The sequence below is a fragment of the Rhinolophus sinicus genome, chromosome 14, assembly GCF_057876585.1.
Source record: "Rhinolophus sinicus isolate RSI-liver-muscle chromosome 14, RSI-T2T, whole genome shotgun sequence".
Taxonomy (NCBI): domain Eukaryota; kingdom Metazoa; phylum Chordata; class Mammalia; order Chiroptera; family Rhinolophidae; genus Rhinolophus; species Rhinolophus sinicus.
This window is the reverse complement of record NC_142514.1, coordinates 51184479-51209649: the sequence shown is the minus strand read 5'-3', so window position 1 is coordinate 51209649 and position 25171 is coordinate 51184479. Positions and strand designations below refer to the sequence as shown.

General features: G+C 33.3%; 1 protein-coding gene across 9 annotated transcripts in view; it reads right to left on the bottom strand.

Moving 5' to 3' along the window:
• LRRC7 (leucine rich repeat containing 7) overlaps positions 1–25171 on the bottom strand; it is a 526722-nt gene that overhangs the window by 247197 nt on the left and 254354 nt on the right. For all 9 annotated transcript variants that reach the window (XM_088791197.1, XM_074334934.2, XM_074334932.2 and 6 more), the window contains 2 exons: positions 17381–17498; positions 103–181 (listed from right to left, as the gene is read on the bottom strand). In XM_088791197.1, the coding sequence (XP_088647323.1) occupies positions 103–181; positions 17381–17498 (197 nt within the window). The remainder of the gene's footprint in view (positions 1–102; positions 182–17380; positions 17499–25171) is intronic.

Genomic DNA, 25171 nt, shown 5'->3' with positions numbered 1-25171 from the left:
TGCAGCATTTAAAATTAATTTATTATATAAATTTTCTTTATTTTGGTACATTGTTATTCAGTGGAAACATAAAATAAATAAAATGAAATCACTCATACTCACTTAGAAATGGGATTGACACTGGCTTCAATAATTGTTAAACACTTACAGCACTTTATGTTTTCTGGAAATTCTTGTACACCTAAAATGTAAAAAAAAAAAACGAAAAAACAAACAAACAAAAAAACATGAAAATGTCCCAGTATAAATTCTCTCCATTATAGTTCTAATATTAAGAATAATTAATTAAATATACAGTATAAACACTAATGGGATAATCATTTAAGTAAGAATAATAACTTCATATTATATATTAGTGTCATATCATATATACATACATATCAAAAATAAAAGTTTAATGTCAAATAATATTTAATGATAGTAATAATTGGAAATTGGATATACAATTGAGGACAATTGTATATTTGGCATAAGATAGATCTTGGCTCTTTATGTATCCAAAGATATAAAAATAGTTTAGGTTGACAGTTACTATATTCTGCTACTGGAGGAAGGGGAAATCATCAGATGATGGAAAGCAGAAGAGAAAAATCTTTGCTTCCTTCATGTTATAAAATTGGAAAGATTGAACACATACATGTGAAAAATACCTAAGGACAAATCACAAAACCAATAGATATTCTCAAACTAATACGGGGCTTTAACAAATTTTATGTAATTCTTCCTTGTTGGCACAAAGTGCAGTTCTGCAGTTCTGCATCTGCCTGAAAAGGTGAAGAGGTGAGCAGCCCTTCCTGGGTCATCTCTAGAGGCTCTGAGGTAGCCAGGCTATCTCATTGCCCTTGGAGAACTATTCATCTGCTGTCACAGCTGTGCTGTTGGCTGTGTGACAGAAAAACACAAGTTTTTCTTACTGAAAATCAGTAAATCACAAAACTTAATCCACAAATATGAGTGTCAGGGGTAAAAGATGTGGACGACATTTCAATCAGTTGGTACAAGTGAGTTAAATATAGTAGGCCCTGCAAAGGTTAGAAAACAGCTATCTGAAGCCATGTCTATGTGCCTGCAATACCACCTGCTCTCAATTTTTGAAACCATTACTAAGGATGTAAAAATATCCATAAAGTATGAGTCCTGGTGAGCACTTCATATCTTACAGAAGGATGAGGAACTTTATGTGGCAGGTTTTAGTTGAACCTTTTTTGTTTCTTTAAGAAAGAAAACCCTCCACTTCCTAGATTTAGTTCACCCAAACCAGCATGTCCACAGGACATCAGAGCCCAGTGAAGCAGCAGGTGGGGGGTCAGACCAAGGCAGATTGTTTATTCAGTGTAAAGTAAGCGCATGAAAGAGAGGATGGGGACGTTTCTCATGCCGTTTTTCCGTATGTGGAATTTCATCATAAACTATGCTCTCCAAAAATTATTGCTCAAGCATTTCACCCTCTTAATATGCCCAAGGTATTTTAGGAGCTCCGTTATGTATGAATTGAATGAGAAAGGCCAATTCTCTTTATTGGAAAGGCCATAACACCTAGAGATGTCCTCATTTACTGGATGTGAACAAAATGGCCAAAAAGTCAAAGGCTAACCCTTGAGCTAGCCTCAATATTTTACCTTAGTATTCATATTTGCTTTGGATATCTACAACCAACAAAGGTATAAGCCTTCTTGTTTTCTCCTTTTAGTTTTCTCTAGTTAGTCACCAATCTGGGCTCATTACACACGGGTAGGCCTGATGCCTTATGTCTGCATTAGGATGATATTTCCTGAAATTATGCATAAAACAAGTCATGGGAGCAGAAGCCAATTAAAATACGATTTTAAGGAAAATACTGTATCTCTTTTTGTTCTTCTGAAAACGGAATTCCCTGCTGTGGTGGAAACGCTATCATAGTATTTGTTTAAAAACTTGTATTATACTGTTTACAGCTGAAACTTAAAAGTGTCCAGAGCAGCGTCCATTGGATTAGGATGGAATCCCAATTTTACCACTCACTGGTTGAGTAACTCTAGGCAAGTCACTTAAATGCTCAGTGTCTTAGCTTCCTACTGAAAAATGGTGATTATATAAATGGTTTCATCGGAGTGTTGCAGTGAGGATTGAAAGAGATAAAGTAATTGGCAGAAAATGCTGCATAGATGTTATCTATAATTACCAGAAATAAAGAGAAGCAGAGGGTATCAGTCAACAAGGGAACAAACAACATATAAATATATAACAAGTTTATGCTCAGCAATACTTGTATATTTTTGCTGAGGTTTTTATAGCTATCTTAATTTGTTTGTGAAAGTTGGAACAAATTTGGAAAAATAGGTGACGGGAATTTTTCCATATAGACCAATATATAGGCCCTAGAGTTTAGGAAAAGTACTTCGAGTATAACCTCAACTTGTAGTTCAATCTAAACATGGAGAGTTTAACTATGCTAAACATAGCATAGTTAAAGGCACAGGTTGGAAGTGTGACCGAATCCCAGTATTATCGCCTAACTAGCCATGTAATCTTAGGCAGACATTATAATATTCAAGTGTCACTCACTCATTCCTTGCCTAATTCAAAAGGTTTTTCTGAGTATTAGATGGTTTGAATGTAAAGAACTTAGTATCATGTCTGGCACTGAATAAATACTTTATAAATACTAGATAAAACTCATGTATTAATAAGAGAAAAGTTAATTTAGACTTCTCTACGCCTGTGTGCAAAATAATTTAATTTTCTTAATAACCTTGTGAGGAAGATATATTAGGCAATATTACTTCCATTTTATGGATGACAAAACACACATTCACAGGATTAGGCGACTTATTTAAATATCTAATGAGTGTTTATAGATGGAAATGAGGTAGGTGGGATTTAATTCATTTTTTTAACACCATACTCTTGTTCATATTTACTCCATTATGCTTACATACTACTAAAATTATTTTAGATTTTATTATATAACCCACATTTTTATTAACCAGTCTTTGAGATTGGTTTCTAGTCCTCTGAGCACAGTGTTTTCAATTTATAAAAAGGTTTTATGTATCTCTCTCTCTCTCTCCCTCCCTCCCTCCCTCCCTCCCTCCCTCCCTCCCTCCCTCCCTCCCTCTCTCTCTCTCTCTCTCTCTCTCTCTCTCTCTCTCTCTATATATATATATATATATATATATATATATATATATATATATATATATATGTATATATACAAATGCACACAAACATACACATTTTCTAAGATGGACTTTGTATTGATTTTCAAATTTATTTTTCCAGAAATAGGGGGATAAATATCCTTTACTTTAACAATATATCTTATTCCGGCCTTTACTTGTGATTACTGTAGGAAAAAGGATCAAGCATTTGCAGGCCATGTAATTCAAGTTCTAACCCCCATTTTTCAGTTGAAACATCTCAGAGTCTTTCTAACAGAGCTCCACAAGGAATTATCTTCTAAGGGCATCACAAGTTCATTTATTTTGGGAACCCCTGGAGATTCACATTTATTGTATTTAAGCAAGATTCAAATCTGGGCTGAACAACAAATAAGGGCTGTATTCTAAAATAATTACACAGAACGTTTTGTGATTTATAGGTAAAGTGGTATATTTAGCTAAAAAGTGGACAATTGTCCTATTCACAAATAGCAGACGGCATCAATAAAATGTTTATCATCCAAATTAGGACACTGTGGTAATAGTGTTCCCAATGTGTTTACTTCAACAACTATACCACAAATCTCTTTGGAATATGTCCACAAAAATTCTGTCAAATGAGAAATAACATTTCTGTATTCTAAACTTAAAATATCTTAGAAACAAAGCTTTTAATGCAATGGAATTATTCATAATTGAATTAACAAAATATTAATATCTTGAAGAAGAAAACATGTAATAGAATACTTTATCTGATTGTTTCTTTGTCTTTCCCCTTTTTTAAAAAACTAGGTTGAATAAGTTCCTGCTCAACTTTAATTATTCAAGAACTAATTCACTTTGTGGGGTTTTCATTCTTTTTCCCTTTCCTACTACCTCCGTTAGACCATCTCACTGGTGTGCAGAAGAAGGGAGAGAAGAGAATTCCAAAATCAATCAAATATGAATCTTTCCTGCTTAGCATGGGAAAATGAAGTCATGGCTAAGATTAGGTTTCAGTGTATTCAGTTAATCGTTTTTATGTGGATTAACCTGTTTATTACTAATGCAGACAATCGAGTCTTGATAGAAGGGTTTTAAGTTGATAATTAATATAGTTTTCAACTTTAATTATAAAAAAAGATTACTCATGTAAAAATAAAAATCAAACAAAAGTGTTGTTAAAATCTTGTGTTAGGCTTTAAGTTGGTATTAGAGTATAAAAGCAAATGCTTTTTTACCAGTGCAATATGTAAGTGTGGAATCTAAATGTACCAAACAATCTTCTCATTATCAAATATAGAGCCTAACAACAGCAATAGCAACACTGACCCTTATGATCATAAATGAAAGATCTTTGAAAGGCAAACCTGAGTGTAAGATATTTTTATAACATATACTCTGTTTTTTAATCTCATGTTCTGAATTAATTAATTAATTGTCTGAATATATTTATTTAATGTATTATAATATTTACCTGTCCCTATCTAGTCTATCATCTAAATCCTCAGTAAGAATATTATCCATGTAAATACATTTAAACTCTATCAAAGATGGATCAGAAATGCCTGGGTATGACCCAGCAATACCACTCCTGGGTATTGATCCAAAGAAATCCAAAACACTAATTTGAAAAGATATATGCACCCCTATGTTTACTTCAGTGTTATTCACAATAGCCAAGATATGGAAACAACTGAATTGCCCATCAATAGATAACTGAATAAATAAATTTATATATATATATCATATATATATATATATATATATATATATATATATATATATATATCATATGTATATGTATATATATGATATATATATATATATGATATATATATATCCAAAAAATGTATACACATTTTAAGAAAGGAAAACTATTAGAATTGTAATAATATATACCGATAAAAAAAGATGAATACAAGTCACATTTGACTTCTGCAATTACAAGATGTGCTCAAAGTGGTTGCCATCAGTGTCCAGATACTTCTGATTATGGTGAACTACTGCTTGAGCAACGTTGACCAAAGTGTCCTTTTGTATACATTTTTTGGCATCCACCCCCGGTATATATAATATATATTAATTATATGTATACATATGTATACATAATGTAATTATATGTATATTATATATCTATCTATATCTATCTATCTATTTATATCTATCTATCTATCTATCTATCTATCTATCTATCTATCTATCTATCTATCTATCTATATTACTCTGCCAAAAAAAAAAAAAGAAATTTTACCATTTGCAGCAATATGGATGGATCTAGGCGGCATTATGCTAAATGAAGTAAGTCAGACTGAGAAAGACAGATCTCATATGATCTCACTTATATGTGAAATCTAAAGAACGGAATAAATGAACAAACAAAACATAAATAGACTCATAGATACAGAGAACAAACTGATGTTTGCTAGAAGGGAGAGGAGTTGGGGGGATGGGTGAGAAGGGGACAGGATTAGGAAGTACAAATTACTAGTTACAATATAGTCACAGGGATGTGAAATATAGTATGGGAAATATAGTCAATAATATTGTAAAAACTATGTATAGTGTCAGATGGCTACTGGACTTATTGGGGGGAATCACTTCATAAATTATAAATGCCTAACCATTATGCTGTACACCTAAAACTAATATAAAATAATACTGAATGTCAACTACAACTAAAAAAATATATAGTCACTGAATGTAAAGTACAGTATAGGGAATGTATTATAAGTAATGGTATTGTAATACCTATGTATGATGTCAGATGGGTAGTACACTTGCTGGGACTATCACTTTGTGAGGGGTGTACATGTCTCTCATTATGGTGTTTTGTACACCTAGACTTAATGATAAAAAAATAAATTGAAAAAAAGAAATGCTGGCAACTTCAAATTTAACTAGGGTGATTAGGGTAAGCCTCAATGATTGGAAAGATGGCATTCAAACAAAGACGTGAAGAAGGTGAGAGAGATAAGGGCACAGATGTCTGCATGTCAAAGGGAAGAGGAACCAAGGTTTCTTTAGAATGGAAAAAATAATAGCAGGTGTGTATGCCTATTAAAACAAACAAGTGGAGAGGAAAATCTTGATGATGTATTAACAGTAGAGTCTGAAGAAAGTTGCTAGAGTGATATCTGTGGATAGGCAAGAAAGGGTGGTTATCTAGTGAAGAAATTGGCTTCAGAGAGGAACAGGGAGAGTTCAACTACACTAACAGGCAGGAATCAGAGACTATGGGTGCAGATGCATGCAGATGGGTAGATATGATGGTTAACAGCCTGTAGAAGTTATCTTCTGAGAGCCTTAATATATTCAGTGGAATAGGATCGATAGCCATGAAGATGGCAGAGGAGGTGTGGAAGGGTTCAAGGCAGAGGAAAACATGTAAAATAGTCACCAGAAGAGGAGAGTCATTAGACAAAGGAAATATTACGTGATTGCTGGGAAGCATTAAGGCTGTACTTTAGAATTTCTGTAATGAATTTCAAGTTATGTCAATGTAATTGTTTTTTCCAGATCCTTTCAGCAATAGGTAGAGACTTGGGTTCAACCAGGATTGGAATTTTACTGAGCGTACACAGTGACAAGAGAGGAGCAAGGGTGTCAAGGGGGTTATTTGACGATTGACAATGGAATTTGAGCTGTGCAAAAAGGGCAGAGAAAACAGCAAGGATGAAAGAATTCCTGAGAAGGCAGTGGTATTAATAGACTGGTGGTTCTGGTGGGGTCAAAGGATGGTTGGAGTTTTATAAGAGAAAGTGTTCTGGAAAGATAGGAGGATGGAAATAGAGTGAGATTTGTCCTTTGACATTCAATTTCTTGATACTCCTGACATTATCTAGCTCAGACCTAGGAAAACAATGGTAACTTGGCAAGTGTTTGTTAATTTGCATAGAATTATATTTTTGCATCAATACCTTGAAGCAATGAACATAACTTCAGAAAATGGAAAGACATATTTAATTTTAGTACAGAGGCTTTAGATTCAAATTACATTTTCTACATGAAAAAGGTAACTGTCTCTTTCCATACAAATATAAAAAACTTTTTATAAATACCAAATTTTAAACTTTTTAGTGTTCTCGCAAATGCATTACCTTTTGTTTATTACTTATAAATCTTTATATAAATCAGTACACATGATAACAGTTATGGATAATGTATTTTGAAGTGTTTGTTTTTCTGAATTTCATAGATATCATCAGCCCAAATTACTCTGTGATAGAAGTAACATATGCTGATAAAAGACAAAAATCATAATGTTATATCTTGTATATAAAAAAGGGAAATCTATTTATGAGATTTTAATATTTTGTGTGATATTTTAATTCCAATACCAAGTTGTATATATTTTTTTTCAGTTTTGAGAAGGTAGGCGGTTATTTGTATATCTAATAAATTGAATTAGATTTATGAGCAGAAAGGATGGAATTTATTGAGAAAATATTATAAGCATTTTGCTTTATTTTGTCTTCACAACAATTTTATAATGTGGTTTATTATTCTCATTTAACCACTGAAGAAACTGAGGCTCAGAGGCTAGCCAGGATTTGAAACCAGGCCAACCTTATTCCAAATACTATCATATTTTACCTGTATTAAACTGCCTCCATCAAATCTAGGATTTAAACTACTTTGGGGGTATAAGTTTTAGCTACCCAAGATTGGCCATGCAACATTTATAATAGAGTACTATACATTGCATTTGTTCCCTACATACTCTCCAGGTCAAATACAAACAACCAACATTCTGGAACTTTGAGTTTAATGCGTACTCAAGATTGACCACGTAGCATTCTTACAGGGGCATTGTAAACTGCATTTGTTCTATAATTACCTTTGGTCAAATTTCACAGAGTATCAATTTTCTGGAACTTTGAGTGTAATGCTCAGGTAATAAAGTTCTTTACTTCTGAATTTAATATACCAGCAATCAGCATCATAAGCCTAGCTCAGAATCTTTTTATTTTTTATACATAGTTTAACAGATAGCTATTAGAAGGAACAAATAGGAAGACGGGGCTACTCAAAATAGTCAGGATGTCCATATGAAGAAACTATAACTGATGGTCTGATAACAGATGCGGTGATGGGAAAACTACGAAGTTAACACCAGGACTCTTCAAATCTACCGTTATTATTTTGTGTAGAGGCAAGCAGCCACACATACTTAAAAAAAAAGTTCAATAACGCAATCCATGAGGAACCCAAGTCCACTTGAAAAAGTTAAATTGCATTAACTACACTCATAATTATGTGATATGAAACTTTTAATAATGTGATATGAAACTTTTTTGAATAATCATTCAGAATGATTCAAACACAGTAAAAACTTTTACGTTAAAAAAAGATAAACTGTAATTTAATTTTGTTAAATTACTTTGTGTATAAACCCACATTTCCCAAGGATATTTGGTAAATGGGGCAATATCTATTAAATAGGAAGTACAGATTAGAGGGAGATTTCAGCTATGGGGTTAGTAAATTTGGGAGAAACAGGTCAGCTAAATCAGAGAGTGGGGGGGAGAGAGAGAGAGAACAAACAGACTGGAATGGTTTGTTTTACTTCTAACCACTCTAGTGAAGAGAGCCGAGAACTCAGTCAGAACCTAAGCAAGAACTCTGCCTATTTTAGTGGCGTTATAAAGAGAAAAAACAAATGCAGGTAATCAATAATTTGAGAGACTTACGCAACTGATTCTGCCTGAGGGACACGTCTAGAGACAATTTTGAAAAGTCTTTATGACCTTGACCAACGAGTTCATTCACAAAGGAATGGATCTGACTTAGTCAAAATGAATTAAAATGACACCTGATTCCCTCCCCTACTCCCCCCCCTGCTTTAACAAAATATGTATCCAGTCACGATTATGTGAAATGAACTGTTTAATAATCTTACTTCATATTTGACTAATAATTTTTGTCTTTGTTATCAATCAATCCCTTTATTGAGCACTTACTGGACCTGTACTGTGACGGAGGCTATTATAAACAGTGTAAGGTGCAGCAGTTCTAGCTTTCAAACGGGTTATACCGAAGCTGGGAGGGAGTATGCTCACAATGTTTCATTACCAGTTCAATTTTGTTCTCTTACAATTTTCCAGGATTTACAAGGACACAGAAGACAGCTTAATCACTCAGCTCAGAAAATGCTCTGTTGTGACTGTAGAAAAATGTATCAGTCTAGGTGATCAAGCACAACACAGACTTAAGGAGGAGGAGGGGGTGGGAAAAGTTCCTTTCTCCCTTATAATTAGATATATTACCCGATTGTAAACTCTATCACCCAGGAACTAAGTGTTGGTAACACACATATGCAATATTTGTTGATTTTATTTAATGATGATGGCATTAGAAAGAGTTAAAAGGTCAGGCATCAGGCTGAGAAGGTGGCAGGAGGGCAGACCTGGTTTTAGTTGCCCTCATATTCTTTAACAGAAATAGAAGGAGCCAATCCTTAGTTTAGCACTATAATCTTGGACAGAAGTAGATTCTGGAGAAAGGGAAAGAAATCTTATAGTGAGGGAAGTGCTAGTGGTTTTTCAGATAAGTAACTCATTAAGAGTGTTGAAAGTCAGGGATTTAATAAGGAAGCATAATAAGCTTTACTCTAAACAAATGGCCTAATCATTTGCCTAACACCAAAGAGCATATTTATTGTTCTTGAGAACAAATGCATGGTAACATTTTTTCCCCAACTCACATAAGACATCCCAAAGTGTACCTCCCTATGAATTTATATATGCATATATACTACCAGAGTCTATTCTTCTCTTAATGTGCTCAAACTTTTAAAGATTTTTATCATTTAACTGGTTACTCACATCTGCCTTTTCTAGTGTGTTTGAGGGAAAGTCTCTCTCTTCATTGAAAGTTGAGAAGATACTGTTTGTCTTTAGTGTTTTGCATGCATTTGGGGAAGGGGAGGAATAATTGGCAAGCTGGTAAAACATATAATAATGCCTTCAACTCTGATTGCATTTCATTACAACTAACAACAGTAATTTTTGCCACTATGATGCTTTTAAAATCCATTCTCGTATAGAAATAAGTTTTAGAGGATGAGAGGAAAATCACTTAATTGCTGCAGAATTAGGGAGGGCTTTCACATTAATTCATTTTCATCAAAGTCCTTAAATTATAGTGTCATAGTCTGTCTGAAGCTTTGACAAATCAACAATCATACTTAAAACTGAATCACTGCCTAATTAAACCTTATCATTCATTACCTGGCTTTATCATATAAAACAATTTACTCCATTATGACCATGAATCAGCTTTATAAACAGGCAGATACTATTCAGAGATCACACTATATAAAATGTATACATCTCTGATGGACAGGAGGTTTTTATTTCACTGTTGAATTAAGATCTGAGGAATAAAGGATAAAAGACCTATTGATATGAAAACTGGTATTTATTTACCGATTGCTGCATGTAAATTTGGGATCAGAAGGACTCAGAGAGGAAGGGAAGGGTAATTTACAAGCAGCATGGATATTTATTTACCTCTCCCATATATATATATATATATATATATATATATATATATATATATATATATATATATACTGGGGGTGCCCAAAAAAAGTATACACATGACTTGTATTCATCTTTTGTTATCAGTATATACTGAGTATTACAATTTTAATACAGTTTTTACCTTTCTTAAAATGTATATACATTTTTCTGGCACCCTCTGTATGTGTGTGTATGTGCGCACGCACACACACACACACATATGTATCCACATTTCAAAAAATTGACTAGAAAATGTCTTAAGAATGTTCAAGGTTAAAGTACTTATTTTTAAAGAGAAAGAGTAGAATCTTTATGAAAGAATAGAATCTTTATTGAACACAAGAGGTTGGGATCTCATTTTCCAGTTCATTTCTTCTCAGTTCATTATGTGTGTTCAATATTCCAACTAGGTAAATGTTCCAAGCATTGGGTGCTTTCAATGTTCGAAGTATGCAAAAATCATTAAGAAACAGTATTTGTCATAATGAAAGTTATTAATATAATGGAGAATAAAGTATATAATTAGTAGATCCCTAGCCTGTGCCCAACAATCAGAGAATATGTATTTATAGTACGAGAAATAAAGTATATTTAAAAAATTGACCATACTTGGCCAGAATGTGAAAGTCAATAAATAATGAGAAATTAGTATCATCTAGACCATGTAGTCTGCAACATATTTCAATAAAAATATGATGACTAAAAGATACATAAACATGTTGGAAAACTAAAAACAACTGAGTAAACCCTAAGGAAGTAGAAGAGGCATAATAAAAACAGCCACAGTAGGAAGTAATAAAGTAGAAATTAATGACTAGAAAATCAACCAACCAATCAACCAGCAAACCAACCAACTAACCGATAGAGAGACTAATAAGCCAAAAGAGTATTATTTAAAAGATTAGTAAAGTAGAAAAACCTCTGGCAAGATGGATGATAAAAATGTTAAAAATGGATAGCACAATTAACATTAGGAAGACAAAGGAAGAAACAGCCACAGATACGGTAGTTATTTATACAATGCATAAGAAAAGCCTAAGGACAACGTTTGACAATAAAATTGACCATCTGGATGATGCACTAGATGATTTCCTAGAAAATTAACTTATAAAAAGAAGACTCAAGAAGATATAAATGTATAAATGTATAAGGATGGGAAAGAAAAATAGTCATATGCAGATGATATGATTTTATACAGAAAAATTCAAAAGAATCTACTAGTTATATATTAGAACTTAAAATTAGCACTGGGGCTGAATATAAGATCAAGATATAAAAATTAGTTATGTTTCTATGAATCAATTAAATTTAGATACAACGCTTTTTTAAAAAAGAATACAATCTATAAACTTAAACTAGCAACTTACCTGCAAGTAAATTAAATGCCCAAGTATAAAAAGAAAAACTAGAATATATAGACAATATATGATATTAGAAAAGAATTTCTTAAATAAGCTATAAAAATGCAAACTATAAAGAGAAGAGTGATACATTTTAGTACATATAGATGACAACTTCTTGATGGCAAATGGTATCTTGTCCAAAGTGAAAAGATAAGCCACAAATTCGGAGATAATATTTGTAACCCATTTAACCAAGGGACTAGTGTCCACAACATATGATCACCAAGAACATCCATAACTGATAAACAATCCAAAATAAAAAATGGACCAAGAAAGACAATTAATAGAGCAAGATACTCTATACTTGCCAATAAGAAGAAATGAGAAATTTCCAACTCCCCTAATGATTAGGGAAATATAAACTAAAATATCCAGCTATCCTTCCATTTGACTGGCCAACATTTAAAATATCCACTAACCCCAAGTGCTGGCAAAGATATGAAGCAGCGGAAACGTGGTACTTTGCTGATACAATTAGATCCATTCACATTGATCATTAAGGACAAATTTCAGAAATATAATGTAGAATGAAAAACTTGCAGAACAATATGTACAATGTATTAATTAGCACTTCACTGAAATTTTAAACACACTAACTCTGAGAGGGAGGAAGTGGGAAGAGAGGAGGATGAGAAGTTACAAGTTTCTGTAATGTTTTATCTACTTGAAAAAACAAACTAGAGTGTGATATCTATAATAAATGCTAATATTTTAATCTCACGGTAAGCATATTGCTGTGTCCTATTATTTCTTTCACGTTTAAAATGTTTAATAGCTTGAAACTAAGAGTCCATACATACTTTAATGTAACTGTCAAATGTTTTTAATAATAAACTGAGTTTTGAATGATGAGTAAGATTGAACCAGGTGCAAGAGGTGTGTGAAAGGTGATTTAGGCTGAGAAAATAACATAGTCACGGAGATGGTGAAACAGCATTAAATATTTGAGGCAACTCTTCAGTTTCTAGACCATAAGGTTAAAAAGTGCTAATCATCTTTGTGAAGTGGGCAGATGAAATGCAAGTGTAGATGGAGGTCAATTGTGGGGACTTTTAGTGCTTTGTTAGGGAACCTACATTCTATCCTAGATCAACTGAAATATCGTAAGTAGGACAGTAAACTAACCACATTTGCAATTTAAAAAGAGTGATAAAGCTCCTTTGTGGAAGATGGGTCTGTGAATGGTTGCAGCAATTAATGGGGCTGGGGACACCGATTAGGAGGTGATTTAAGCAGTCTAGGAAAAAGAAAGACTAAATTAAAATTGTATGGGAATGGTGAGAAGAAAACAGAGTTGACTATATTTAGAAGGTCTATTTGGCAGGATTTGGTGACTGACTGCATAGGGGAGTCAGAGGAAAGAATCAATGTTTGCATTCAATGCCTTTGTGGATGATAGTAACATTAACAGATAACTGGATAATGGAGGAAAAGCATTTTGGGATGGATGATGAATTTGGTTTTAGATCTATTATGTTTGGGGGTGTTTGTTGAATATGTCATAGCTAAGTCCAGCATGCAGTTGGCTATACCAGTCTGAAGCTGGAGGGAAGCACAAAACTTGACATGAAGTAATCATTACCCCAAAGAACACTGATTTTAGTGGTTACTCCTTACTTATTACAATGCCATTTCTATGTTTGCCAGCATTCAGTTACACTATTTAACAAGACCCCAGTATAAGGTGAAGATCTCATCCTATGTTGGGTCCCTAATGTATGTAATGTAATATAAATACACACTATATACTTCAAAACAATGCTTCTGCATAATGGTATTCACCTGCCAAACATTTATTGCGCACCATCATGTATGCTGGGAATTGTGTTAGCCACTCCACATAGAGAGATGAACAAGATAGTCCCCGATTTCAAGGGTTTTACAATCTAGTCAAATAAATAGGGATGCATAGAAATTAAATTACAGAGTGAGGTAAGTTCAAATCAAAAACATATACGAAGTATACCAGAGGAAGGAACAATTAATTCTCTTTGTGTATAGGGTGTCAGGAAAATTTCCAAGAATAATGACATGTAAAACGTCCTTTTAAAGGTGAAGAGGACCTATGTCTGGTTAATGAGGGACAGCAGTGGGGAGGAAGGAATACTTTGAGCGAGAAAATATTGTGGTTCCTTGTGTCACAAGTAAACAGTTGATGAATTTGAGAATTACCTGGGGATGGCATGGAAGGGAGAAGGGTTAGCGGGAATGGCTAGAGAGGTAGGTGAAAGCTGTTCACACAAATTATGTAGGTACTTTTCTGCACACAACAGTCATTTATTTAAAGGTTTTAATATAAAATAGTACCTTTGAATTATGGAAGGAAAAATGGGGAATCAGGAGGGCAGGTGGAAGAATTGGAAATGAAAAGTAAAGACTGGAGGCCACATGGATGACCAATCAGGTTTAAACTCAGCATCCAAGTGAATTAGTTTCATCATAAGGTGTCACTCATCAACTTCACACACATTTCAGGCAAATTTTTTTTACCTAGATTGACTAGTAGTTAAATGAGCCTGTGTCTCAAAATAAAACATTTTCTATTTTCTGCTCCTAAATACTAATACTAATACTAATACTAATACTAATACTAATACTAATACTAATACTAATACTAATACTAATACTAATACTAATACTAAATACTAATACTGATATTCTCTCATAATATGTTGTCGCATGTCTTGACTCTTTTTCCACCAGAACTCTGAGCTGACACTGCACTTAATTTCTGGTCTCTGCTCCTTCTTCACTTGACAGATTCCCAAAGGATATATTATGCTCCTCAGTAATTGTCAAGGTCTCTGCCATAGAATTCAGTGACAGCTTTTTTAGGTATGGTTTTCTGAAAGGGGTGATGTGTTGACATCTTTTGCTGTAACTTCTGGCAATGGCTCATATATCATCATGCTCATCAAAACTTTTATACTGTACTGACTTTGCAGAATGGCTTGCCATGTCTCGCATGTCTATGTGCATAAATGCTTCCAGGACATAGAGATCATAAGTATGTCTAAAAGTCCCTAAATAACACTCACAAGGACTTCTAAGGATGCTCATGGATTTACTTCTAAGCTGAAGAAGTCGAACTTGCAATGCACTTCCTGGCAACGAAATTTTATGATGCAAAAGAGCTACTAAGAGATAATTATAATGCTCACAGAAATCTCATATGTCTCAGGAGTTTTGTGTTTGTATTTGGTGATGATTTTTTTCTGACCCTCTTTAAAAATAAGATACATTTTATGTGGATTCTGCAGCCCAACCTTTCTAAAGGTCAAAGGATGTAATATATTTGGCCATATGATATTTCTCAGAAATTGTAAGTTGAAAATAGCATTTGATGTGTGAATGTATATAAATACTGGGGGTGCCCCCAAAATGTATACAAGTAGACACTTTGGTCAATGTTTCTCAAGCAGTAGTTCCCAGTAATCAGAAGTGTCTGGATGCTGATGGTAACCACTTTGAGCAGAGCTTGTAATTAATTGCAGAAGTCAAACATGACTTGTATTCATCTTTGTTATGGGTACATATTGAGTATTACAATTTTGATAGTTTTTCCTTTCTTAAAATGTGTATGCATTTTTTGGCACCCTCTGTATATAAGCAGTATTAATTGTTACTCAAGTACAGAAATACCAATCCGTATAAAAGCGTGGCCTGTAAATCTAACCGTAAAAGAATAAAGGTAGGCCTAATATCATCTCTAAATGGGCCTTAATCTAATTGGTGTTCTCTTTCTATGTCTGCATAAGGTCTTTTAAAAATTGTTTTCCTGAAAACCCTCTAAGTGGTAAGTCAAGTTGGTATAGAAGAATGTGTGTGCGTTCCCCATTTGCATTCTTACTGTTTTCTTCAAGTGAAATGCTCTCCTTTATTCTGATACTACTGTGCTTCATGGAAATCCTCAGCTTATATCCTTTACTTGAACTCTCCCCTAATACTAAAGCAGTCTTAATTAATCTTTCTACTCTCTAAGAATTCACAAGTGTTATTAGGGCCAAATAACGGAGCAACTCGTTGTATAGTGTTTTATGATATTCACTGATTATTTAGTCTTATCTTTCCAGTGACACTGTAAACTTCTCTAGGACTCTCATGGACTTAAACTGAAGATATTTTAATAGTCATTCACACTGGTACATTTCAACAAATGTCCCATGTTCATCCGGCAGAGCCGTTAATTCATGATTCGTTGAATAACGATTTGTTGAGCTCCTACAATGTGCCAATCACTGTTTTAGGCAATACAGATATACCAGTAATGAAAACAACAACAACACTGAGACATCACTGAACTTTAATTCTAGTAATAGGAGTCTGGACAATACATAAATGATTTAAATACATAGTATGTCAGTTTCTCACAAGTGTTATTAAGAAAATAAGACTGGGAAGAGAAATATGGTCTGCTTCTAGTGGCTGTTACCAAAAAGATCTTAGTTGTAAGCAGGATGTTCCAGGATTTCTTAGAAATGTCAATTTAATGTGGTTAATAGAGGTTTTCCTGGTGGTGCTTAACAAAACAGATTAATTTAAGATCCTATTTACCTAGAATGTCAAGCCAATCCTACCTAACTTCGATTTGATTTTTTTTAGGGTACTTAAATTAGTCTTTTACCTTTAAAAAATAGATTTATTGAAGTATGATTGATACACAAAGAGCTATACATATTTAATATGTGCAATTTGACAAGTTTGGACATAATACAAACACCAATGACAGCATCACCACAATCAAGCTTACAGATACAGCCAATACCTCCCAGAGTTTCCCTGTGTCCCCTTGTTGGTTTTGCTTTTCATCTTTTGTTTTTTGCTGTGAGTATGTGTGTGTGTGTGTGCGTGTATGTGTTAAAAACACTTAATGTGTGTTACCCTCTTAAATTTTGAAGTTCACAATGCTATATTGTTAATTATAGACACTATTTTTAATATCAAACATATCTCCAACTCAATTATAATGTCTTGAAGAAAGGATCTATGTTTTCTATTTTTATATAAATTCCTCCTGGCTCTCCACCCCACATCCTGAGAATGAGGAAAATAAGCAGTTTAAGGCAGTAAAATATTCTGGAAAAGATTAAATAACATCTGAATGCAGAGGTAAATAAGGGCTGAGCATGCCAGGCACACTAGCGAGAGAAGGGGAGAGAGGTTTTCTGTCTTTGACTTATCAATTAAGATTTAATTTTTCAATAAAATTAACTTAGAGTTATAACAAAATCAGAGGAAAAGTGTTATATCATTTGCTAAGAGAAAACATTAAAGCGTATTTTCAGTAAAAAAAAAAAAATTCAAGTTATTTAGAGATGAGATGAAATCTTACCATTTTTACTGATGTCGAGTTCTTTAAGATTAACTAAACTAGCAATAGTGGTTGGCAGATTTGAAAGGTCATTATCAGGAATACTTAGTTTTCGTAGAGCTTGACAGTTGAACAATTGCTGTAAAAAACATAATGATTGATTAGATCTCAATTTGGTTAAATCCATTCATATGTCAACTCAGTAATAAAATTCAATTCACCATCTCTATAAAAGGCCAGCTCTAAAATCTCACCTTCTTTCACACCCATACTCGAAATTGTTTTCAGAATGTTTTCACATTCCATCCCCATGTTAGTGCCTCACTTTTTTCTGCTACCCAGATTCAACCCAAGGTATTCTACTTTTCCTCCTTCTGTTTACCATTAACGTTCGATTTGTCAATGATCTTACAGATATTTTTTTCTTTGAAAAAAACTGGAGTTATCTCTTTTTTTCCATTCCCATAGCTATTAGGATTATCTTAATTTTATTTTCCTGCAACTATGTTAGATGTCAGAAAGTATTACTTCTATTTAGTGATGTTGAACAGTTGCTTATATGGCATGCAAGAACTGATATAAATTTGAGTACATGAGCTCACATTTCTTCAGTGTCAACCACTCCCTCCCCACCCGCAACACATACACTGATTCATAGATATCTAGTAAACCAACCATTCAAACTCTGATATTTGGTGAAAACAATCACTAATGATTGGTTCATTTCTGCCATCAGGCCAAAGTACTGGGTGGGGAAGAACCAAGTGTTAAAACAATGGTTCTCAAACCCAGCAGGCTTACAATCACCAGTGGATGGAGTTGTTGTTTAATATGTGGATTCTTGAGCTCTACCCAAAGAAGGACCAATCCCATGGGTCTGGGATAGAAGACACAATCTGTGTTTTTAACAAGCATTCTACCGCTCTGGTTATTTTAATGTAGGTGTTTCCAGTACCATATTTTGGGAAACAGTAAGATTTTTTTTAGCTATGTCCATCTCCTCTTGACTATTCAAGATAGGAACAGCTGGGACAGAAGTTTTATTCATTTCTGGAATAATTATCTTAGTGACATCTTTTCTGTTTGACATTTCTAATTGTGTTTTGCTAAATTTCTACAGATAAAGTCTCTGGTATCCATGATTATGCAATTGGCCCAGCGTATATTTAACTTCCTCTTGTTCTTACATGTAATTCATTATTTATAGGCAAAAACAATGTAGCACATGGTTGTTATTTCTTAACTCATTAGCTTTTAAAAAATAGCTACCTAAGATGAAATAGACAGTTTCTTACTTTTGGTTAGTCATCTCAAATATTGCTACTTTTTAAATACAAGCTAAAAAAAGGAACTGTGATGGATACTTTTTACTAACTACTTTTTCTCTTAAAAAACAGAAAGCCAAAAACAAAAAAAATGAAAAACAGATGTCTACATACACTCATAGTACAAGTTAATTTAAAATTTTGCCCCATCTATATCATCCTATAAGGATCATTCATCTGCATGCCGGGTGGTAAGTTATAAATTCATGGATTTAAAAAAAGTAAATTGCCTCAGGCCTGTTGTTGGTAAGATGTACTATTATTTAGTCTGATTACTATAACAATTTCATGCTAAATTTAGACAATAATTTCCAAAAAAGAGTTTTTTTTTGAAATTCAAGTCTCATAATCTCAACTAAATTCTCAATTTCCCTCAGGAATTAAAAGAGGTTCCTGTATTCTTCTCCAACTTTAAATGAAACCACATCAAGAACAAAAGATACAGAACCTCCTGAACACCCTATTACAGAAAGAATCCAAGACCTCTCTGGTATAGAGGTGAAGAGCATGACATTTCAAATTATACTGTTTTGGGTCCAATCCCTACTCATCTACTTATTAGCTCTATGGTCTTTGGCAAGTTACCTAACATCTCTGAACCCTATCAATTTCCCTATCTGTAAAATGGGAACAATGATATTACCTAACTTGAAGGGTTATTGATAGCATTAAATGAGTAAATAGATTTCATCAATTGTAAGGCCTACATTGTTTTACATATTAACATCTTTGATATTTGGGATGCATCTTACAATCAAGAGTAAGTTATAATTTTTAAGGAATGTTTCTTTCTAAGTGTTACTGCAATAATGATGTGTATAAATAACCAATGGTCTTGATTTGATGAAGTGAATTACTTGTGAGCATGTAAAACTGTATGATTGTCACATAGTAAGAGTTGATAACTATTAGCCATTATTAATATTTAACTACATGGATACCGAGGCACATTTATATAATTAATCTATTTCTTACTTGTCTAGATGATGAGGTTTTGAAGGTAGGAGTCATATCTAATTCACCTTGTTATTAACCTGTGTTACCTTTGTATGTACCAAAGTCACCAGCACAGTATCTTGTACGTACCACATGCTTAATAAATACTGGGGGTGCCAAAAATATATATATATATAAGTGGACACTTTGGTCAACGTTGCTCAAGCAGTAATTTGCTATAATCAGAAGTGTCTGGACACTGATGGTAACCACTTTGAGCACCTCTTGTAATTGCAGAAGTCAAATGTGACTCCTATTCATCTTTCGTTATAGGTATATATTGAGTATTACAATTTTAATACAGGTTTCCTTTCTTAAAATGTGTATACATTGTTCTGGCACCCTCTGCCTATTTGAATGTCTACTTAGATAAGTAAAGGGAAAATGAGGAGAGTGCTGAGTTGCCGCTGAATGTGGTACTTTTCTGTATTGGAAGTTTCATAGCAGTAAAAATCTCAGCGGAATCTAATTTCATAAACAAAGCAGTGAACTCTTGAATATGAATGAGTCATGATGTCTATAAATTGAAAAGAAATTAAAAAGACATTGTAATGATTCTTTCAAGATTCAAACTTTGAATGAAAACAAAGTGAAGGAAGATTATGAAATAGCTGTAATTCTTCAACATAGTATAAAATAGCAAATATAATTCATTGCTAATTAGAGGAAGACTGTTAATGGTTATAGTTATCTTGCCTTTCATTTGCTAATGATATTTCCCATTTCAAAAAAGATGAAATTGTTTTTAGTTTAAAAATATTTGTGTATTAAAGTGTTCTTTTACTTAGGCTAATGGAAGTTATTTAACTCTCATAGAAAATAGTTTGAGAAGAGTATGCAATTCAAATTACTGACTCAAAAAAGTAATAGCTAGGTGTTTTCTAAGAGTGATGATACAAAAGAGAAAGGCCTGAGGATTGAGAATAAAAGCATATTTAGAGCTAAAATGTATATTCTAAAAGGTACTATTCATTCATTACTGGAAAACCATTAATTGATACGCATTACAAACTAAACACTATGCCAAGTACAAGGGACACTAAGTGAACAAGACATAACAGCTGAGCTCAGACTACTTACAATTTAATATTAGACAATAAATTAAACACAATGTGAAAAAACTGTGCCAAGGTAAACATCAGATGTGATAAAAACACACAGATAAGATATCTGCACCAGATTATGTGGATGATGGTGGTGGGTTTGACTCATGAAAGTATTCCTGAAAGAGGTGAGGAAAAAATGGATTACCCAAAAGTCAGCACAAGTAAGCAGATGAAGACCAAAGAGGGATAATGTTGCACCTTTTTTGTAGCGTCCAAAGACATTCCCAGTTCAACAAATTTATAAATCAAACTAGTTTTGCACATTTGCCTGATAGTATAAAGAGACTTGGATCTTGGAGTGAAGATCCAAGAGTATACAACTTCTAATGCATTTCAAATAAATTTTCTGAATATCCATTATAAGCTATGGCCTTCATTTAGCACTGAAGATAAAGACATGCAAAGATATCATCAATTTCTGTTTTCAGCAGTATGGTGGACTAAATATTCAAAGAAAAACCTTTCAGTATAGCAAAACTACTCTCTCTCTCTCTCTCTCTCTCTCTCTCTCTCTCTCTCTCTCTCTCTCTTAATGGACAACTGAGCTCTGGCTGTAAAGTACAGGAATTCCTCAAATTCCAGGACAAGTTAATACTAACTCATAGAGTTAAGTAGGTCTGTATTTAGCTTTTACTCTGTTGGTATCTGTTGGTCACTGGTGGCTGAAACCTGGTTTTTTTAGCAAATGAAGGATAGAAGACTGCCTGGGGTCTGAATGAAGTGGGAGACTGGCTTAGAGACCACTCCATATAGAGTTGGTGTCTATATGATCAGAGTCCTTCAGAAGAAGTCAGTAGGGGAATACATGCCTTTCTCAGTTTTATCTCTGAGTAAAGTGAGTAGAAAGAAAATAGATAAAAGGAAGAAGAAAGAAAGGGGAGAGAAGGAAAGAAAGAAAGAAAGGAGGGAAGGAAGGAAGGAAGGAAGGAAGGAAGGAAGGAAGGAAGGAAGGAAGGAAGGAAGGAAGGAAGATATCTTGATTTATATATATATATATATATATATATATATATATATATATATATGGAAAGAAAAACAAGAAAGATGAAAAAAGAAAGAAAGGAAAGGAAAGCAAGGATGGATGGAAGGAAGAAAAAACAGAGGGAGGGAAGGAAAGGAGAAAGAAAGGAAAGAAAAGGAAGAAATAATAATAGTAACAACAACAATAATAATAAAACAGAAAGAAAGATGAAATTAGTCCTCTAGGGATTACCTACTGTGTTTCCCTGAAAATAATACCTAGCTGGATAATCAACTAATGCGTCTTTTGGAGCAAAAATTAATATAAGACACTGTCTTATTTTACTATAAGACTGGGTCTTTATAATATAATGTAATGTAATGTAATGTAATATAACATAATACAATATAATACCAGGTCTTATATTAATTTTTGCTCCAAAAGACGCATTAGAGCTGATTTTCTGGCTAGGTCTTATTTTTGGGGAAACACGGTATTATATTATATTATATTATATTATATTATATTATATTATATTATATTATATTATATTATACCCGGTATTATATTATGTTATGTTATGTTATGTTATGTTATGTTATGTTATGTTATGTTATGTTATGTTATGTTATGTTCTACTCTATTATATTATATTAGACCCAGTCTTATATTATAATAAAATAAGACCGGGTCTTATATTAATTTTTGCTCCAAAAGACGCATTAGAGCTGATTGTCCATCTAGGTCTTATTTTCGGGGATACATGGTACCAACCACAAACCTAACTTCCCTTGAGTTAGGCACAGAATTACCAGTATCTATGAAACTCCCTAAAACCCAATCCAGAGTTTCAGGTGGTTCTGTATTAGTATTGCCCCCAAGTGCCTGGTAGAAGTAAACACAAATCTCCTCTGATGCAATAAACTTTAAATCCAGGCCTCAATGAAGTCCCATAAATAAAGTTCCAATAAACATGAAGTCATCAAAAAAATAAACCACTAAATATATGACTAAAAAATTGACCTGAATGAGATGTAAAAGAACAAATAATCTTGCTGCAGATGATGCAGATATTACAATTATAAATTCAAAGTACAAAATATATGCATTTAATATGTTTAAAGAAATAAAAGTGGAATTTGAAAGCATGGTGATAAAATAAGAGACTGTTAAAGAGAGTTTACTAGATTAGGAGATTAAACGTTGCTGGAGAAAATAATAGCGAATGAGATGGTAAAAAGAAATTAGCTGAATGTAACATGAGAGACAAGGAGATGAAAAATAGAAAAGACTGGTTAAAGCACATGAAAGAGTGAAGATCTTTTTGAAATTCTAGGAAAAGTTTGTAGAGAAAGAGGATGAAGTGCTGAGCAATTCCACAAACATCTTCAGATTGAGGAAATTTAACAAATTCTAAACAAGATAAATGAAATTGCAGAGTATCAAAGGCAGTAGATCTTGACATTGTCAGAGAGAAAAGATTGTTTTCAAATGACTGAGAATGAGAAATGCAGAGAACTTGATTTAAGCAATGATTCGTTAGATATTTTTTGCTAAAGAACTGAGAGCAAATTATAGCTTTTTTTAACGAAAAGGGCAAAGTGACTTAATTTCAGATAAGACAAACTGAATTTACCACCAAGAGACTTTCACTAAAGCAGCTGTCAAAAGATATCTTTCTGGAAGAAGGCAAATGACCCTTGCAAAGAAGTCTGAGTTGCAAGAAGGAATAGCAATAAAATGTACTTTTTTAAAGGAAAACATTTGGTCAAATCTAAACAAATATCAAATATATAAAATGACTAACAATATGTCTAATTGTGTAATAAAAACATCAGTGTAGATCAAATCAGTATAGAAATGGCATAAAGATATAGATAGATCTATGGAACAGAATTGAGAGCCCCAAAATGAACCCTTATATATCGACAACTAATACTTGACTAGGGAACCATAAAGATGCAATGGGGGAAAGGATTGCCTCTTTAATAAATGGTGTTGAAAAAAACTGGATAACCACATGTAGAAGAATAAAACTGGACCCTATCTTATCCCACTCACAAAAATTAACTGAAAATGGATTAAAGACTTAAAAGTAAGATCCAAAACTGTAGAACTACTCAAAGAAAGCTGGGTAAAGCTCTTCGACGTTGGTCTTGGCAAATATTATTTAGCTATGACACCAAACACACAAGCAATAAAAGCAAAAGTAAGCAAATAGGACTGCATAAAACTAAAATGTTTGTGCACAGAAAAAGAAACAATCAATAAAATAAAAATGCAACCTATGGAATGGGAGAAAACATTTCCAAGCCATTTATTTGATAAGGGTTTACTACTCAAAATATACAGAGGGTGCCAAAAAAATGTATACACATTTTAAGAAAGGAAAACTGTATTTAAATTGTAATACTCAATATCTACTGGTAACAAAAGATGAATACAAGTCACGTATGACTTCTGCAATTACAAGAGGTGCTCAAAGTGGTTACCATCAGTGTCCAGACACTTCTGATTATGGTGAACCACTGCTTGAGCAACGTTGACAAAAGTGTCCACTTGTATACATTGTTTTAGCACCCCTGGTATAAAAAACTCACAGGTATATGAAAAGATGCTTGACATAACTAATTGTCTGGAAAATGCAAATCAAAACCACAATGAGATATCACCTCTCACCTGTTAGAATGACTATCATCAAAAAGACAGTAACAAGTGGTGGCAAGGCTGTGGAGAAAATGGAACTCTTATGTACTGCTGGTGGGAATGTAAATTGGTACATCCTCTATGGAAAACAGTATGGAGTTTCCTCAGAAAATTAAAAATAGAACTGCCATATGATGCAGAAATCCACTTCTGGGTAAATATCCAAAGGAAATGAAAACATTGTCTCGAAGAGATATCTGTACACCCCATGTTCATTGCAGTATTATTCACAATAGCCAAGACAAGGAAACAATCTAAGTGTCCACCAAGAGATGAGTGGATAAAGAATATGTGAAATACATGTAATATGGAATATTTTAACCATAAAAAGAAAGACATTCTGCCACTTATGACAACATGATGGACCTTTAGGGCATTATGCTAAATGAAATATGAGAGACAGTGAAAGACAAACACTGTTTATTCTCACTTGTATGTAGGTATAAAAAAGTCAAATTCATAGAAATAGACAGTTGAATGTTGGTTGGGAGGGGCTGGGGTGGTAGGAGAAATGGCAAGATGTTTGTCAAAGGGGACAAATTCTGAGCTCTAAATAAAGAAGATCTGGGGACCTAATGCATAGCATGAGGACTATTATTATCAATACTTTGTTGTTTTTTGAAAGTTTTTAAGAAATTAGATTTTAAATGTTATCAACATATACACGCAAATCATTATTATGTGCAGGGATGGAGATGTGGTACCTTATTACCTTATT